General features: G+C 33.0%; 1 protein-coding gene across 1 annotated transcript in view; it reads left to right on the top strand.

Annotated features, from left to right (window-relative positions):
* The window catches only part of TSGA10 (testis specific 10), a 108508-nt gene that overhangs the window by 53972 nt on the left and 33712 nt on the right, over positions 1 to 20824 (top strand). Inside the window, exons 10-14 of the mRNA XM_081265374.1 lie at positions 7341 to 7456; positions 9824 to 9978; positions 14307 to 14362; positions 15468 to 15636; positions 18192 to 18302. Of these exons, the coding sequence (XP_081121500.1) occupies positions 7341 to 7456; positions 9824 to 9978; positions 14307 to 14362; positions 15468 to 15636; positions 18192 to 18302 (607 nt within the window). The remainder of the gene's footprint in view (positions 1 to 7340; positions 7457 to 9823; positions 9979 to 14306; positions 14363 to 15467; positions 15637 to 18191; positions 18303 to 20824) is intronic.

Genomic DNA, 20824 nt, shown 5'->3' with positions numbered 1-20824 from the left:
ATTACAAAAATATAAAATTTTAGGGCATAAGACTAAATAAGTAGTATCTGTTATAGAGATACCTATTCTTTACCAATTCCCATCCTTCCCTACCCCTTCAAAATCATAAGCAGCTTTCTTTTGTGACAGATAATGTGAAAATCCAATATATATAGCACATCTCTTGGTCCACTGACTGGCTATTCTATCGTATTCTGAGTAAGATTATAGTTTGTAAGAAAGGAGCAGATGAAAAGGAGGACTTTAGAAATGATTAGTGTTAGACTCCAGTTGTGTCTTAATATGTTCAGGCAAATAACTTTTCGACCCCAGATTAAATATTAGAGAGGTGGGTTATTATATAAAATGTAGCCCTTGGAGACTTGAAGGGATACTCTGGTATAAAGTGACATCAGGAAGGAGTGTACCACCCTCATACATGGATCCTGGGGCCCTGGAATGGTGATCTCCTTCATAGATGTTATTTCCTTTGGGACAGCACAACTCTTAGGTAGACTATCTAAAGTGATCTCTGTCAGTTCCTTCTAAGCCCTCTTGGTGCTGTTGGAAGGGAAGTTTGGAGTTTTTCTCATGTTGAATTGACTCTTTCTTGGAGATGTTTGTTTCTGGCTTGGTTTGCTGTTAGAAAGATGAAGATGAGGAGCTGGTGCTGGTCCTCGAGTTGTTATCCATCATGGCAATCTGTTCCCTTCCCACCCTGGAGATATTTATCTCTTTGTGTCTGACTCCTCCATGGCTACAGTTGGGCCTAAGTAAGATTTTGATTGGCAATGAGTTTCATCACTAGATGAAAAATCATTTTATATTCTTTCATTGCTTGGAAGATTTTGGGTAAAATTGGAGTTGTAGAACCTACCAGTAAAGCCACTGGAGTCTAAACCTTTCTATAAGGGAAAGTTTTTATTTCATTTATTTAATAGATAAAGAAGGAATTAAGGGCTGGGGTTGTAGTTCAGCAGTATAGTGCTCGCCTAGCACATGCGAGGCCCTGGGTTTGATCCTCAGCACACATATAAATAAATAAAATAAAGGTATTGTGTCCAACTACAGCTAAAAAATAAATATTTTTTTAAAAAGAAGCAATTAAACTTTTCTTCCTTTTCCAGTCAGTATATTTTTTAGATATTTATACGTTCTGTCTAATTTTTAAAACAATGTTCCTCATAATGTTCTTTATAATAGCCTATGAACATTTTTACTGTCCACAGAATCTGGAATGATTTCCTATTTTTCGGTTCTGGATTTGGTGGATATCAGTCTTTTCAGTGTATCAGCTTTTTGCTTTGGTTATGATCTTTTCTGTTGTTTCCTTATTATTTCACTAACTCTTATTATTTTCTTTCTTCTGCTGGCCCCACCTTACCCCCAGTTTCTTCAGATGAATGTTTACCTTATTACCTTTTGGGCCCTTTTTTCCTAATAGAAATATTTAAGGCCATAAATTTTCCTCAAAATGCTTTAGATGTATTCTACACAAACTATGATATGTACTATTTTCTTCATAAAGTTTTTTTTTCTAATATTATTTCCCATTTGATCCATTGGTTGTTTAAAAGCATCATTTTTTTTTCTTGGTCTCAGAGATTTAACCAGGGGTGCTTCACAATTGAGCCATATCCACAGCCTTTTTATTTTTGAGGCAGGGTCTTGCTAAATTGCTTAGGGCTTTTCTAAATTGCTGATGCAGGCTTCGAACTTGTGATCCTCCTGTCTCAGCCTCCTGTATAGGATGATAGGCATGCACTACTACACCTGGCATAAGCATAATTTTTTAAATGTTAAAAATCACAATGAATTTTTTTAAAAATATCTTTTTTGTAGATGGACACTACACAATGCCTTTTTTTTTTTTTTAATGTGGTGCTGAGAATCAAACCCGGGTCCTGCCCATGCTAGGCGAGTGCTCTACCGCTAAGCCACAATCTCAACCCAAAATCACAATGAATTTTCAGTTATCTTTTTGTGATTGATTTATTACTTAATTACTTTGCAGAGCATACTGTTAAGTTTTATATTTCTAACATTTATTAATTTCTATTTTATGGTTAGTTTCTGATAATGAGCTGTGTATTTTTATTTTTATTTTATTTTTTGGTACTGGGGATTGAACCCAGGAGTGCTTAACCACTGAACCACATCCCCAGCCTGTTTTATGTTTTATTTTGAGACAGGGTCTCACTAGGTTGCTTAGGGCCTCTCTTAAGTTGCTGAGGCTGGCTTTGAACTTATAATTCTCCTGCCTCAGCCTCCCAAGCTGCTGGGATTACAGGTATATGTCACTGTGCCTGGCGATTTAGGTATGTTTTTTATTTACCTATTAAGTCAAGTTTGTAATTATGTTATTCAAATATTCTACACTAAATTTTATATCATTTTCATATCTATTTTAATTTCTAGTATGTTAAATTTTTCCATTCTGATTGTGAATATGCTTCCCTTGTAGAGCTGTCAGTTTTTTCCTTATATATTTGAGGTATGTCCTTAGGAACATATAAACTTAGAAATTTTATATTACTAAGTGATCTTTATCTCTAATCATGTTTCTTACCTCTTGTCTGATATTTAAGTAGCTATGCCAGATTTTTTTTGGTATTCATTTTCATGAAAAACGTTTACTATTCTTTTACTATTAACCTTTCCACATCTTTGTTTTAGCTATCTTTCATAAACATGATTAAGTCTTTAAATCTATCTTTATATTGCAACTGGATCATTTCATAATTTATACCTTTTAGTTTAAAGCTAGCATGTCATTGGGCTTTTTATTGTTCTACATATGATCATTTTTTTTCTCATTTCCTGCCTTCTTTTGGATTGATTTTGGATTCTTTATTCTTTTAATGTTTATCTGAGAAATCACAAGGACCTTAGAACAGGATCTCCATTTAGAAGCTCCTTCTCAACTTATGTGCCATTGTGGTTCTATATTTTAATAGTATATGAGTGTAAATACACACACACACACACACACACACACACACACACACACACTTAATAAGACACACTAGTTCTTTGCTTAGTTGGGTCTTGTGTAGATTGGCCTATATATCTGCCCATTTTTTCTTTTCATTGCCCTTCGTTCCTTTTATCAATTTTTTTTCTGACAGAAGAATAATCTTCAGAATTTCTTTTAAAATTTTGCCCCACTTTTACCTTTTTTTGGGGGACACTATTATATATTTTTAGATTTAGATAATTAAGGTACAATAAAAAGTCAATTTCATGAGTTTAGACACATATATTATGCCTCTGTAGCCACAACTTTAAAAAATATATGAAAGATAGAAAAGAGAACATTTCCTTCCCTCCAGATAATTCCCTACTTCCTTTTCCATTCAGTTTCCCTTCTCCCTATCACTTTGCACTTATTACCATTGATTAATTTTGCCTATGTGTGCCTATTACATACAGACAGTCCTCCCTTTACATGATTTCTATACACATAAATTTAATTAATAGGTCTTAATTAAATAATACAGTTCAGATTTTGGTTACTGGAGTATATTAACTGTTGAGTAACTTGTTTGATTTTCTCTGCTGGTGAAGAACGAACTCTAGTGTTTCAAAGCAAGACTCATTTTCAGTGTTTCTATTCTGTTCCAATGTACCTTGCTTTCTAAGTAGTTATGTTGTTACAGATAAGCCAATTCTTAAAAGCTGGAGTGTTTTTCAGAATTCCTCCCAGAGATGGTTTTTAAAATGTCTTATCTGCACCTTTGCATCTAACTAGACCAAGGATCATAGTTGCTTTCAACAAAGGAATAAAATGAACATCTATGGCAGAATTCTGATTTTCTTGTTTGTCTGCTTTTATTGCCAAAACCACATAAAACCTTAGCATCTTAGTTATCTTAAGCATATAATACAATAATACTAACTGTAAGCATGTTGTTTTACAATAAATATAACTTTTTTATGTTGAAAACTGAAATTCTTTTTCCATTAACCAATTCCCCATTTCCCCTTCCCCCTGGAAATCTGCCATTCTACTTTCTGTTCTTAAGAGTTTGACTATTTTAGGTACCTCATATAAGTAGAATCATGCATTATTTCCATTTCTGTGACTGGCTTATTTCATTTAGCATAATAACTTCAGAGTTCATCCATGGTAGACACCATAACACAGAATTTCCTTTCTTGTAAAGGCTGAATAATTGTCTACCGTGTATACCACATTCTCTTTATGCATTCACCCATTGTTGGCTTGTTTCCACCTCTTGGCTATTTTGTATAGTGCTGCAGTAAACATGGGTGTGCACATATCTCTGAGATCTAAAGAACCTGGTTTTGGATATCAGCTACCTAGATTGCACATAGGAATTGTTTTTTTGTTTTTTATGTACCAGGGATTGAAACCAGGGACACTTAACCACTGAGGCACATCCTATGTTCCACCCCTTTTTTATTTTGAGACAGGGTGTTTTTTTTTTTTTTAGTTGTAGTTAGACACAATACCTTTATTTTATTTATTTATTTTTATGTGATGCTGAGGATCGAACCCAGTGCCTTGCACATACTAGGTGAACGCTCTACCACTGAGCCACAACCCCAGCCCCTTGAGACACGGTGTTTCTAAATTGCTTAGGGCCTTGCTAACTTGGTAAGGCTGGCTTTGAACTTGTGATTCCTTGTTTCAGCCTCCTGTGCCACTGAGATTACAGGCAAGAGTTGGTTTTTAAGCCCCAAATAGGGCTTAAAACTGCATATTCGGTAATTTACACTAGAGTCCCTTTAGGCTTTGGTAAAAAGCCATTTCTAAATATATTCTGGACAATTCTTAAAAATCTGTTTTATGACATTGCAAGATTCTGCAATACAAACTATCAGCATAATTTTTAAGGTTTGTTTTTCTTGAATGCCTTGTTTACGATTAGTGATTTATTGATCTGGATTTGATAATTTATGATTATGCATGTAGTTTTCCATTTTCTTCTTTCTTACTAGGTGGTTCCCAGTGTTTGACAGGGATCTTATGGTTATTTGGGGGAATATTTGGTTGTAATGTAGTATAACAGCTTAAAATGGCCATAATGTATACTGGGATGTTTTATCTGTGTATGGTGGATGAAGAGGCCCTGACACTGTAAAACTACTGTCATCTTTTGCCTCACATATACCTCCTTTGTCAGTTTCTCACCTTTTGTTCCTATAGGTAAAGCAGTACCAGGAGGCTTTTCTTAGCAACTCGGACTGCAGAGTGGAATCAGATGAGGAACTTAGGCAAAAAAAAAAAAAACAAAAAACACTATTTTTTTTTTTTTTGATTCCCACTGCCAAAGATTTGTATTTAATTGGTTTATTTGTGTGGCCTGGGTCTGGGAATTTGTTAGTTTGTTTTAGTGCTTTAAAATAATTTCATAGTTTAAAGAAAGTTACAAAAATACAGAGAAGTCCAGAAGCTGGGCATGTAGCTCCCAGAGAGGGGAAAAAAACAGATTAGAGGAAATTACTCATTTTAGAGCACGGGTTAAAAAAAAAAATCCAAATGGTTATGAGATGGAAAGATTTCCCAGGTCCTTAATTGTCTTTTCAGCTTTGTCTGTCTTTAACGTGTCTATTGAGTTGTATTATTTTTAAAATTGTAATGATATTAGTATAATTTCATGAATCTTTCTGGTTATTTTTCAAATGTGTTTTTTCTTTTTATTCTATTTTTATGTCTTTGTATTTAAACATGTCTGCTTTTAAGTTTCTATTTGGTAGTGCTATACTCTGTAGTTCTTGGGGATCTAATTTAGTTTGTGTTTTTGGACTCTTACTAAGGTTGTATTTTTTTAAAATAATATGTTTTTTATTAGTGCATCACAATTATACTTATGGGATTCATTTTTACATCCTTATGCATACACACAATATAATTTGGTTACTTTCATTCACCAATAGGTTGTATGGTTTCTTAATACAGTAAGAATTGGTAATTTTGAATTTTGTATCCATTTTTAGTAGGACTTTTTCTGGGCTTTAAATTCTGTGCATGTCTCAGAGAGGTTTTGCTGAGTGTCTCAGGTTTATATGACCAACGTAGAAACAACTTCTATTTTGAGATCTTATCTTGGGTTTAAGAAGAATGGGGTTCTAGCTAGAATAGCTTATATTCCATATTTGTACAATTATATCAAAATGAATTATTCTATTATGTATAACTAAAAAGAACCAATTAAAAAAAAAGGAATCCCCAGGGGAAATTCCTTGTTATTATTCCCCAGTGCCCAGCAGCAATTGGCAAGGTCTCAGGTCTGACTTTCCCACTAATGGTTTAATCCTCAGTGGCTTTATGTGAGATTTCTTAGTTTATTCTTTGTGTTGCAGACATCTCTGTGCCCTCACGTTTTGTTTCTGAATTAAAACACCAGACTGTAGGCTATTGAGATAGACAAACCCTGGCTATAACTAGTATAAGTTTTATTATATTATTTACAAATTCTTTGAAGTTTTGCTATACATTTAAAGGATACTTCTTATATTCAATATCTCTGAGTATTTTGTGGTGAAAGGACTTTAAGATTATTATCTAGTCTTCTATATTTACAAAAGTTAAAAAGTCTTATACTTAAATGTTGACTATGAACCACAGGGCCATTTCCTACTTAGTTCACCAAAGATTAGTCAGCACCTGTTGCTTGGTCCATACCAGCCACTTAGTAAATGCTTGTAAAATGAATGAAATTTAGTTATAAAACTGAGAACCTGGAATGAAACTATGTTTGGTAATAGAGGTGCAGTTAAGTAAATAAATGGTCATGTTTGCTTAAACGTACTTGACTATTACTCACATAATATTTTTCAGTCAGAAAATACTGATTTGGAGGGCTTTATTACAAAACTTAAAAATTTATTAAAGAGAAAGTTTTGGTTAAAAAAAAATCAGAGTTCAATTTTGAATTAATAGTATGGTACCAAAAATGTACCAAATATTAGTGAATATCAACAAAATCATAATAGCTTACATTTGAGTGGTGGATTGATGATCCCTTTTTTACCCTTTATTTTCCATACTTCTTATCATGTGATTTTATTTTTTTTTTTAAAATATATTAGCAGGGCACGATGGCACATGCCTGTAATCCCAGTAGCTCAGGAGGCTGAGGCAGGAAGGATCATGAGTTCAAAGCCAACCTCAGCAATTTAGTGAGGCCCTAAGCAACTCCGTAAGACCCTACCTCAAAATAAAAAAGTAAAAAGGGCTGGGGATGTGGCTTGGTGGTTAAACACCCCTGGGTTCAATCCCTGATACCAAAAAAAAAAAAAAAGGCATTCTTAATTTTTTTACATTTAAATACACTAAAAGTTGACAAAACTTAAAAATTTCAGAATTAGTTTTATTATTAAAATATTTGCAGACTTTTATATGAAAATACAGAAAAAGATCTTTCTGATACTCAGCGACATCTTGCTAAGAAAAAATATGAACTACAGCTTACTCAGGAGAAAATTATGTGCTTGGATGAAAAAATTGGTGAGTTTTTTTTTCGTTACTTGTAGTTTTTTCTTAAGTCTCATAGAAAAATGTGTTCTGTCTAGTTATAAAATAGATAAACTTGGAAATGGATCCTTAATCTAAAAGTTTATGAATCAAAAATAATGAAAATTCATTTTTATTTGATAGTAAGATTATTTTTACTTAGATTTAGGATCATATTTAGTTATGACTTAAAATTGTCAGTGAAGAAATAGCTAGACAAAATAGTTACATTCTTAAAATTTATGATGTTAAATTTTAAATTTACAGTTTCAATATGATGCAGCTTGCTCACAGCTGTTGTAATGAAATAGTGTATGCATGTGTGTATATAAATATATACATATCTATAGACATAAAACTTTTGGTGGAAAGTATACATATGTTTGGCTATGTCTAAGATATCACTTGGGTTTATAATGAAAATGACATTTATAAAATCTATGTGTTTTTTTTTACCAGTGATCTGTACAAAAGTATGGTCATAACTTAATCTTCTTAGAAATATACAGCAGATTTTTTTCAGGGCTTTAAAAGAGCCTATTTTTAAGCTGAGGAAAAAAATTTAACATTTGCTATTATGTAGTTGAATAAATGTCTGGCATGAACAATTAGGTAGAATTTCTGTTAATTGAAACAAGAAATATTAGAAGAGGAATATAAAAGGGAATACTGAAGGAGAACTCATTTTTTGATGTTTTGAGTCCAAGTAAAGATGTAAAGTAAGAAGTTGGATATATGAGTTTGTATCTCAGAAGAAAAATCTAAGCTAACAATATATATTTGGGATACGTCAACCTATAAATTATATTTTAAAACCATAAGATCACATAGGAAGAATATAGAGAAAGAGGAGATGATGATCCAGGACAGAATAAGAAGAAGCCAAAGAAGTAGGAAGAAAACCCAGAAGTGAGTGTTATTTTGAAAGGCAAGAGAACCAAGGATTTTTAAAAGGGAGGGTATGATCACTTGTCAGGTACTTTTAAGTAATGAAACAAGATGAGGATAAAAATGTGTTTATAGGATTTGTCACATTGGAGTTTTAAAGTTTAAATAGTCTTGGGTGTGGGTTTAGAAATGGGAAGTGAAGTACAGATGGAAAAGATTAGAAAAGTCTCTCAAGAAGTTTGACTATTGAAAGATAGCAGAAAAATAAGGTGGTAGATTGCATGGATGTGAAGTTGAGGATTTTTTTTAAGCTAACAGATATAAGAGCTTTTTAAGAAATTGATTGATAGATTGGAAGTGGTAATGAACTCAGATATCGGAACACCCAAAACATGTGGGTTGCCTTAAAGGAAGCGCTGCCTGCAAAAAAAGACATGATGCATTTTCAAATACTATGTGACATATGACAGTACCTCCCTTGACACTGAACCCAAATGAACCTTGGTAGGGTTTAACTTGACGGCAGTATCTAGAGGTCTGGTCTAGCAGAGATCTTCTTGTAGAGCTCTAGACCTGTGGTTTTCAAATTTTGGTGTATATCCTAATCACCCAGTAGATAAAGATCACTAGAGCCAGACTCCCTAAAGTAGTAAGGACCAGAACTCTTGTATCTTAACCAATTTCCCTAGGCAATTCTGAAACCCTAGGACCTCTTCTCTAGACCAGTGGTTCTCAGCCCTTTTATTGTGCATTAGAATCACTGTGGGACATGGGGAGAAGTGTGCTTGTTAAAACATAATTTGCTGTGCCTACTCCCAGGATTTCTGATTCAGTACGTCTTGGGTGGGGACGTGAGAGTTTTCACTTCACAGATGATGCTGATGGTACTGGTTGAAAAACCAGTTTCAAAGCCTTTGTTCTATAGCAATCCTTTAGTCAGTCAACATTGCCATTGCCCCGCCAGTTCTCACAAATAGAATTATACTTTCTTGGATGATATGTTCCCTTGGAATATTAGAAAAATCATAAAAAATAAGAATATTGTAAGATATTTGACTCTAATAATGACTTAGTTGAATAGTTTATTAATACTTATTACCTACCAATTTTATATGCAGCAGTCATTCTAGTCTGTGGAGGGAAAGGAGGTGACATTAAGGGTGGCAGAAACTACAGGTTATTTTGATATTACACCTATTGCATTCATCCACCCTCTCTTTCCCACCACCCAGCTTTCCTTCACTATTCTAATTCAAAGGTATTATGTTTTTATGTTTATGAGCCATTTAGAATTTCTTGATGGATTGTCTTTTATAATCACTAATAAAAAGAAACATTTTAATTTGGAATATTGTACTCTTATTTTTAATCATGGAATATAATATAGAGGAACTTTGAAAAGTATTTTAATCTGTTTGAACTGGAAAAAGATTTGTCTTGATTAAACCAACACCTTTATGATTACATACTTAGATAATTTTACAAGGCAGAGTATTGCACAGCGAGAAGAAATCAGCATTCTTGGTGCAACCCTCAATGATCTGGCTAAAGAAAAGGAATGCCTGCAAGCATGTTTGGATAAAAAATCTGAGAATATTGCATCCCTTGGAGAGAGTTTGGCCATGAAAGTATGTTCTGAGAACTGGGTGGACAAGGAATGTTTAAATGAAATATTTAAATATTAAACTGTAGTTTGCTTGAATCTGAATAAATTAATAGGATTTTCCTCAAAGTTTTTTTCTAGAGAGCTAAAATTTAAAATCTGACTTTGAAATATTTTAAGATAGTCTTAGGAAATACATGAGCAAATTTACTAGGTAACATTTTAAATTGATTTTTCTATTATGAATTAGTGACTATTGTTCACTGACAATAACTAACTCAAATATCAAAATAAGGTAGTGAATCTGATTTCTTCTTAAAACCATTTTCAGGTAGTCTAGGAGGCAGTATGTTTGCTCCATTAAACTGCCCTTGTGGTATGAACTAGGAGTACCTTTTTATATCATCCTCAGCCTTTGAGAATAGATCATATGGTGCTGGTGCATATTCATCCCATATGTTTTTTTTTAAATTTTATTTTAATTTGTTATATATGAAAGCAGAATGCATTACAATTCATATTACTCATATAGAGCACAATTTTTCATATCTCTGGTTGTATAAAAAGTAGAGTCATGACATTCATGTCTTCATACATGTATTTAGGGTAACGATGTCCATCTCATTCCACCATCTTTCCTAACCCCGTGTTCCTTCCCTTCCCCTCTCCCCTTTGTCCTATCTAGAGTTCATCTAACCTCCCATGCCCCCACCCCACCAATCACATTATGAATCAGCAGCCTTAAATCAGAGAAAACATTCAGTATTTGGTTTTTTGGGATTGGCTAACTTAGCATTATATTCTCCAACTCCATCCATTTACCTGCAAGTGCCATGATTTTATTCTCTTTTAATGGTGAATATTGCATATATTTTGCTCTTGTTGTTAAACAAAAAAGGTCATGCTTGAAGGCAGCTATTGGTTTTAGCTCATAAATTGTGAAGCCAGTTCCTAATCTGTTTTCCACATGTCTTAAGCAATAACAGCATCAGTAGAATAAGGTCTTCCCACATTCCAAGGAAATGGATTCATGAAAATTCATCCATCCCTCTACCCATTCTTCAAACATTTATTGACATGTACCTGATATTATGTTAAAACTGAGGGTTAATGAGCCTATAGTGGAGCCTAATACACAGAGAGATAAATATATTATTATGATTGACTTTGTTAAATGCCATAATGACACAAGAAAAATGTTTTATTGGAGTTTGACAGAAATACATCTTAGACAGCCTGAGAATTGGGTTAGGGGAGGAGGAAGATCTAGGAAGTCTTCCAGGAAGTAACAGTGCCTGGGCTTCCCTGAAAAATAACTAGAAATTAGCCAGAAAAATATTTAGGGGACTAGGATAGTGATACAGACAGGTAGAGTAGCTTACTTCAAAGCTCAGTGGCTTTCAAGAGAGAGTGACATGAGACTTCCTGATATGGTCAGAGATAGGTATGGATGGGTATGGAAGGGCAAAAGATGAGATAGAATAGAAAAACAACAAATCTCAAAAATACATGTGATGCTGAGCAGGTTATTATAATGTATATGAAATGTTAGAGTTTCATTCTTTAATATTGTTGTTGCTTCCAGTACTGGTTATTGAACCCAGGGGCACTCTACCACTAAGCTGCATCCCTAACCTTTTTATTTTTTTAAATATTGAGACAGGACCTCACTAAGTTGCTGAGACTGGCCTCAAAATTTCAACCCTCCTGCCTCTGCCTCCTGAGTCTCTGGGATTATAGGCATGTGCCACCATGCCAGCTTGCATCTTTATTTTAGAGCATTATTCTGGTAATATAAATCCATAAAAAGATATATTATGAGAAAATGAGAGTAGTGACAGGGACACTAGTTAAAAGAACAGGGGTGAGACCTGTATGAGGATAGTTGCAGTATCAGTGAGAATTAGATCTATTGAGGAAGTAAAATTAATAAGATGTGGTTTCTGCCATGAATAGTTCCTATGAATTAAGTAGGAAACACAGAAAACAGGGCAGACGTAGGTGAGGAAGATTATTCACATGCTGAGTTTAAATTGTCTTTGAGAAATGTAGATGAAATATGCATAGGCTCTTGGATTTTTAGGCTTAGAGAGAAAATTGATGTTAATAGATTGGGGATCATGAGTGTAAATGAAGTCTTCAAAAGACATGAGCTAGTAAATACAGGTTTATTTGATGGGAAGTCTTGATCATTATTTTTGAATTTTTATGATTTTAAGTGGAATTTTGCTTCTCCTTATATTCAAAACATTTTTTTGAATAGTTAAGCATGACTTTTTAAAACACTAACGTTCAGAAACTAACATTTTTCAAAATCTTATTTCTTTAAGTCATATCTAATCTTTTATTTTTCTGACTGTACTGATGTTATCTTTACTTCACAAGGAATTCTGAGTGGCAAGTCCTTTTCAAAATTAAGAACTTTATATAAAATTTTATAAAAGTAAGCATATTCATCCTCTAAATGGAAAATAATTTTTAAAGACAGTGTTTGAGAGTTAAATGAGAATGTTCCATATAATGACATTTCAGAACTGAACTAATAAATGTCATTCAGTGAAATAGGACTGTTCTAGTGAAATAGAACTGTTCTATAGTCTTATATGGAGATTACAGAAATAAGTTAATTTGGAAAAGTCTACCTTATAGTGAATACAGTGAAAAATTTTGGGTAATCATAGTTTTAAGAGATTTTCTAGTACTTACTACCAACTACTATTAGAGAACTCAATAGCAACCTCAGATTTTTGAGTAATAAAAGCCAGAATATTTATATGAAGTTTTAGTTTTTCTTTTTTCTAATTATACTTATGGCATTCTGTCCAGACATAATTTTAACAGTTAATAAGAATCTTTCTTCCTGGTTGGATGTTCAAGGAATACATTGAGGTTGTTCAAGGAATAGTAGATTGCTAATATTGGTAGTTTTGAGGAATGGTGGTATTAGGGTATTAAAATCACTAAGAGAAAACCACAGAGTAAGAGGATGCATTTTTAAAATTCTATTCAGTAATTCTGTTGTCCTGAATACTTTATAGTGTTCCTGGATCATCTTACTTTTAAGGTGAACATTTAGTGATAAAGGAAATTCCCTTTTAGGCTTGTCAGTATATTTCAAACTTAAAGATTTTATTTTATTTTTTCCTCAAATCCCAGCTGCTCAGGAGGCTGAAGAAGGAGGATCATGAAGTAATGACTTTCAAAAGCACTAGAAGTTCAATTAGATTTTCAGTATATATTTTTAAATGTATTAAATTTTATTTTAAAAAATATAAATATTCCATGCCATGTAAACAACATTTTGTTTGATTTATTTCCCTCTTGTGTTTTTTCTTCTTAAAGGGATTTAATTGTTTTTGTTAATGGGTATTTTGACCATACTCCATACTTCATTTCTGCCAGATATAGACTCTTCACCATTCTATTAGAAGGCAGGAAGGGAAACTGAAGCTAAAAATACCCTGGCAAGGGGCACATGAATAAAAGAAGATAGTGCACACACAAGAAACTTACTCAAGAACAGAAGTGGTTGGGAGATATAGGTTTGGTTTCTCATCTTTTTTCTTGGTTGCTAAGGATTTAAAAATCCAAAGCAACGTGCTAGGCATTATTATTGAAAGAATAATTTTCCTACTTTTCTTTAAGGCTAATATTAGCTGTAAGTGTCTGTTTATAGTTAGATTAGCTCAGGATCAATGAGAGTTGTAAAAGGAGACATGGGAATGATACTGAAGGCATTAACTGACTCCACAATTCTATTCCTTCAACACACCTTTAAGAAAAGGGGAGAATGTAAATGGTGCATTTTGTTATATCTTTGGTTTGGGCCCCCTTATGATCTCACACCTACATATTAAAAATGTACTTTTGTCAGTAATTTCATTGTAGTTTTGTTAGATGATATTGCCGAGTAATGGAAACAATGTACTTGGTCAAAGTTATGAAGAACTAAATTTAATTATACATGATTCATGCCTGTGGCTTTTATAACAAAGAATGTAAAGAGGTCAATCAGTCCCATTCATTATAAAACAAACCAATGTGACATCATTGGTTTGCCTCTAAAAACAGGGCGTTTATGGGAGTCTTGTCTTGTTAGGTGATTGCACAAATCTTAAAAGTACTTGATATATGAGCTCCTATTAATATACTAAAGTGTAGCTTTTACTTCAATGAACATAATCTGTTTTGCTTAGTGAAGTTATTCACACTGATATACTAGGCTTTAAAGTGTACAAGAGACTAGAACATAAATATTCAAAACCAAATAGAAATCAAAAGGGAAGATTTTCAGTTTTGATAGAAATAACAATTTAAGATAATTTTAATTTGATATTTATATTATCTTTCAAGGAAAAGACCATTTCGGGCATGAAGAATATCATTGCTGAGATGGAACAGGCATCAAGGTAAATCATTCACCAAAAATGTGAACACTTAGTGTACAAAGACAATGTTAAGCATAAGGTGATAACTCCTAAATGTTGGAAAGAGGCTTAACTCTGCCTGAGGAAGTAAAAGAAGGGATGATGTTTACCAAGTAAAATAAGGGGAAAGGCATTCAGATAGGAAAGAAAGCAAAAAGCCACAAGTCATGTTGTAAAGCCTCTTGAATTACAAGTAGGTGGGCATTGTTGTAATCCAAAGTCTAAGAGGAGAAGTGAAAGGAAGGAGAACAGACTGGAAGAGACCTGTGTTGAAGACAATTGATTCTTTTTTTTTTTTAATTGGTTGTTCAAAACATTACAAAGCTCTTGACATATCATATTTCATACATTAGATTCAAGTGGGTTATGAACTCCCAATTTTACCCCATATACAGATTGCAGAATCACATCGGTTACACATCCACATTTTTACATAATGCCATATTAGTAACTGTTGTATTCTGCTACCTTTCCTATCCTAAAATTACACATAAGAGGTTGTGAGGGGAACGGGAAAATAAACAAGGAGAGAAATTGATTCTTAATTTTATCCTTTGGGCAATAAGAAACCATTGAAGAATTTTAAGCAAGAATAGGTGATGGGAAACTGGGCCATAGGGTTTGGGGAACAGTGTGAACAGGGGGCTTGTTCTGGAGTACAGATGTGGTTGGGCAAATTTAAATGGGATTTCTTGGAGAGAAGGACTAGAGTGAGAAGAATCAGGATGCTAAGATTTGAGACCTGAAAAACATTAATTTTTAAGAGGGCAGAGGAAATAATTCACCAAGGAGGCTAAGCCATAACAGAGAAAGAATGAAGGCTTTCCTATTCTTGAGTGTCACAAGTTTTCAAATATTTAACAGATCATTAACTATTATGTATATTTAGTACCTTTTCCATAGTGAAATGATGACAACATAGTTAAACTCTAATGCACTTTTTTTTTTGCAGTATTCTTGTAAATTTAAACATTTAAAACCTCTTCAAATGTTTTCATGCTAACTGTCCATCATCTGTCTTGTGAGAATGTATCAGTCCATTTCAGTAAAATGTCTCTTCTTACATGCTGTTTGATTTGTGGAATAGACAGTCTACCGAAGCCCTAATTATGTGTGAACAAGATATTTCCAGAATGCGTCGGCAATTGGATGAAACAAATGACGAGCTGGCTCAAATTGCTAGGGAAAGAGATATCTTGGCTCATGAGAGTGACAATCTCCAAGAACAATTTAACAAAGCCAAACAAGAAAACCAGGTATATTTGTTCCTAGAATTTTTTCCCCTAAGGAAAAAATACACATATATTTATTTCTTCTGAGGCACATCCCTTGTTTCATTTTGCAGAAAAGCTCAGCTATTGGAAGTAGCCTTTTTAAAAAATTTATAAACAGAATATGCCATGTAATTTTTAAATGAAATTCTCAGACATGAAGTGTTAAATATTAAACAAAAGGAATAGGGACATAATAGATTTGTATTAAACCTTAGAAAGTACTTCCTTAATGAAGAATATATATTTGAGTAAACCAACAAATTCGAATAAAAGCCATCAGAAACTTTTTAGATTTATTTAATGCACTGCATATTGCTCTGTTAAAATGTGAGACCATGGACTATACCACATGTTTTGGTCCTCCTTAGCACTGTAAGTCTTTAGGAAAATTCCTTTTATAATTAGTCTTTTCTTTTATAATTCAGTTCAACCCACAGTTCTTATTTCCATTGGTATTATTTTAACTTGAACATTAAAGTTTCCATTATTTGGAAAGTTTCTTTCCCCCTCAAAATTCCCTGTTACCACTGTCAGTGTATTTAGTTTGCTTCAGAAGCACTTGTATTCTTTAGCTACCAAATAGTTATAATTTATATAAACAGCAATAAAGATGCAACACTTTGTCAGTTGTAAGAAATTATCTGAGACATATTTGAAAGTTAATGAATAATGAGATCCTAGAACAAAAAAAGGATATTATGTAAAAATGAAGGAAATTTGCATAAAATATGGACTTCAGTTAATATTATCAATATCGGCTCATTAACTGTAACAAAAGTACTAGTGTAAAATGCTAATAATAGAAGAACATGGGTGTTAGGTATATGGGGCTGTATAAAATATTTCATAATATTTCTGTAAGTCTAAAACTTGGAAAAATAAAGATTATTTTTGTAAATGAATAAATAGCAGTACAACCCAAAAGATGTGAATCTATAAGGTCTACCTTTGTGTACTCTGTGTATACTAGAGCAAGTAAGCTAAAACTAAAGATGGATATAATTTTTATTTATGAGAAACTAGAAATTTAGTTATATATTTTTTAATAAGAAATAGAAACTCATTATAAAATTATTTTTTTCTTATAAAAAGGTTTTTAAAAACTCCTATCTTTACTACCCATGGTTAGTCACTATAAACATTTGACGTATTTTTTTACTGGCTTTTAGTGAAAATTAGTTCAAAATTAAACATTTTTATATTATTCATATACATACATATATATTTTTTAAATGTAGCTGGGATTTAAAACCACACCACTTTGTGTCATCCTTTTTTTTAAAAAAAAAAAAAGAAAAAAACCAAACCTACCTGAGGAGCACTAGAGCCAAGAATTTTAGGACTCACTTGGGGTTGAATCTCACTGCCAGGTTGTACAGTCATATAGTTTAACTTTTCTATATCTAATTTCATAATCCTTAAAGATGGATATTAAGTGAGAATATACCTGGAAAGTACTTACCATAGTGTCCAGCATATTACTCAATAAATTGTAGCTATTATTAGCTTACTGTAATAGAAGCATTTCCCTGTCTTGTTAAAACTTTATAAGCATTTTTATCATTAGGAGAAAATTGGTAATAATTTACATATGTTCCAGAGTACATTTTTTTTTTTTTTTTTTTTTGGGTAGAATAGGGATCCGTCTATGGACTGCAGGTTAAGAACCAATATCGTAGAACATTTGGAAAATTGAGACCTTAACACATATTATCATTTGATATTTTTTTAATAAGTTAGGATGTAACCTGATTTTTTTTCACTTAATATACATAACATCTTCCTCTATTATTAAAATTATTCCAGACATTTCTCATAGATGCATAATATTCTACTGTGTTATTATACCACTGTGCAGATATACTACTATTTATAGCAACATTCACCAAATGTGAATAAATATGAAATTTTATTAGATTTTATCAAATTGAATCAAATCTTATAAGACTTCTTTTTATGAGCATTTTCAAATGTCTCTTTTTTTTAAGAGAGAGAGAGAGAATTTTTTTAATATTTATTTTTTAGTTATTGGCGGACACAACATCTCTGTTTGTATGTGGTGCTGAGGATCGAACCCGGGCCGCACGCATGCCAGGCGAGCGCGCTACTGCTTGAGCCTCATCCCCAGCCCTCAAATGTCTCTTGATATCATCATATAGTGATTCATATGATTACATATGCAAATTTATGTTTGGAATAAATAGTACGGTTCATAATTGAAATTTCAAACTTTTACTAACTAGGTAGGCAAAATACTACTTTTTAAATTAGAAAATCTTTGATTATTAGTAAAGTTTAATTTTGTTAAACATTATCTACTTGTGCTTTCTGTTTGTGAATTGTCTATTTATATCCTTTGCCCATATGCTCCTGGGCTTTTGTGTTTCTTTGGTTTTTATATGAGTTTTACATATTAAGTATATTAACTTTTTATATACCTACTTGTTGCAAACTTTTAAATTTTCATTTTTGATGTTTTTTACATGTAGGAATTTTTTATTTGTTGTATTCAAATCTCGATATCTTTTTTCCCATAGGCACTGTCCAAAAAATTGAATGATACACATAATGAACTTAATGACATAAAACAGAAGGTCCAAGATACTAATTTGGAGGTTAACAAGCTAAAGAATATATTGAAGTCTGAAGTACGTATAGATTTTTTTCCTTTGCTCATGATTTTTAAGAGTTTTCACAAGAGTGAACTTAGTAATCAGTTGTACTTATCAGAACAGGTGAATGAACTCTTTATCACATAGCTTATTTTAGTTTTGACAATGGTGAGTTAATTATAGATTTTAAAAGTTGCCAATGTCCAGAAAGGTGGCTCCAGAATATATGCCTTTTAGTTTGCTAAGTAAAAACAAACATTCTAGACTAAACAAAATCTTCCTAACTGGATGAAGGACAAAAGGCCAGAATTAACTTGGCCTCACTTCTATTTGAAAACAGTAGACGTTTCTGTTACAAGCCTCTGACGGAAGTGGCTGTACCTGATTATGTAGCAGAACAGAATAGATCATCTTGTGATGGAGTCATTTGTTTCTTAGGACCAGAGGACAGAAAACTAACTGCCCTTTGCATTTCTCTCATGTTAGCAACTGTTTGACGAGGTACATGTACCAGGTTTTTCCAAAGCACATACTCCATACTCAGCTATTATCTTTTGTATAATCCAGCAACTACAAAAAATATCAGCTGAGGCAGGTAGAATGTTGCAAGGAGCCCTGTGGATGGCCAGAGCTTGGCTTGGGTACTGGATGGGAAAGGGGGAATGAAGAGTTCCGAAGAGCAGTTTTGCTTCTTCTATAAAATTGCCTATCTTAGGCCCCACACAGCTTTTATGAGGGTGGTTGAAAGGCAGAAGAAACATTGTACAGACTCCTTTTTTGCATATTACCTGGTCATAAAACTGAGTTTAATATTAAAAAATGGTTCCTGTCTTTGAGAAATACTAGATATTTTTGTAGCGACAGCACAGCCCCATCTAACTACATGAAATTACGTGGCATTGTTAAGAGAATGACTTAGAAAATTAAGTATACACAAAGTTAAAGAGGGAAAAGGTTGATGTGGGTAAACTCAGTTTATGTATGTTTTATTGTACCAGGATCTTCCAAAGCACATATTCCTTACTCAGCTATCTTCTTTAGTATGATCATGGAAAACATACAACAGGTTCCTACTGACACATTTGGAATATCTGAATCTTTTTTCTTTTTGGTACTGGGGATTGAACCCAGGGGTGCTTTACCACTGAGCTATACTGCCGGCTCTTTTTAATTTTTATTTTGAGGCAGGGTCTCACTAAGTTTCCTAGGCTGGCCTTGAACTTGAATCCTCCTGCCTCAGCCTCCTGAGTAGCTGAGATTACAAGCATGCATCATCACACCTAGCAGAATAGAATATCTGAATCTTGAAAGCCTATGAAGTAGTTTGCTGTACAGAACTATTTTAACAGACTTGGCAAAGATCTTTCATGTGAGGCCACAAGATGGCAATATTAACTGAATTTCAACACGTTTCTTATAATCAAGCAAACTTAATAATGAGAACATAAATCTGATATGAAAAGCTTATAAAGTAAGGATAAAGAGACAAGGCTGACAATGGAGATTTGTTTTTTAGAGATGGGAGAGATTACAGTGTATTTTATGTGAGAGAATGGGAAATAGCTGCTTGATGATGATTTGATTTGGAATTTACTAAAAGTTTCCTTATGGAAAGGATGACTACTTATTTCAGCATCCAGTGTATGACACAAAATAAATATTCAGTGAATACTTGCTGAATAAAAGATTGGATAGTGTAGATGGAAAAAAAACTTAAAAACTATTACTTATTGCAATTTGGTTATTTTATTTAGCCCAGGATTTTTTTTATAGAAAAATATGGTATTTATTAACAGGAGAGAAAGATATCTAGGAACTTTTTATTAATTACTGAATTATAACTGATTTTTTTAGAATGGGTTAGCCAAACCGTAATAGTAAGATTTTTTTTAGAATGTATTTTTTAAAAAGATTTATTTTTTTAATTGTAGTTGGACACAATACCTTTATTTTATTTATTTATTTTTATGTTGTGCTAAGGATCCAACCCAGGGCCCTGCAAGTGCTAAGCGAGAGCTCTACCGCTGAGCTACAACCCCAGCCCAAGATTTGTTTTTTAAAATAGCCTAATTATGATTTTTCAGAATATTGTATTATTTGTGGAGCTGAATTTTTTCCTCTGGGAAAAAGGTCCTACTTCAGTTAATCCACTCATGATAGAATTTTGAAGGTTTTAAAAGAAATGGTTCTATAGTATATGTTCAATTTATATGTGGAAGCATATTTATGAATAATGTTCCTTGGCAAAGCTTTGATATTTTACTTTTGAGCAATTAAGGGCAAATTACTAGAATAGCAGGCAAAGGTGAATTATAGTCCATGATCAAGAAAGTTAAGACTGGGGTTATGAATGAAAGGCAGGAGTCAGACAGGCAATATTCTAAACCAAGAGAATTACAGAAGTCCACACTTAAGATATATAAGAATTCAGAAGCTGTGTACAACCCAGTAAAGTTGTCATGAAGAAGGAATACACAGAAACAAAAATCAAGAAGCTCAGAAACCTGACCAGCAAGTGGTCAGTAAACATGTGTATGGAAAAGGAGACCATGAGAATT

The sequence above is a fragment of the Spermophilus citellus genome (assembly GCF_964194105.1).
Source record: "Spermophilus citellus genome assembly, chromosome: 13".
NCBI classification, from domain to species: Eukaryota; Metazoa; Chordata; class Mammalia; order Rodentia; family Sciuridae; genus Spermophilus; species Spermophilus citellus.
This window is presented reverse-complemented; position numbering and strand designations above follow the sequence as displayed.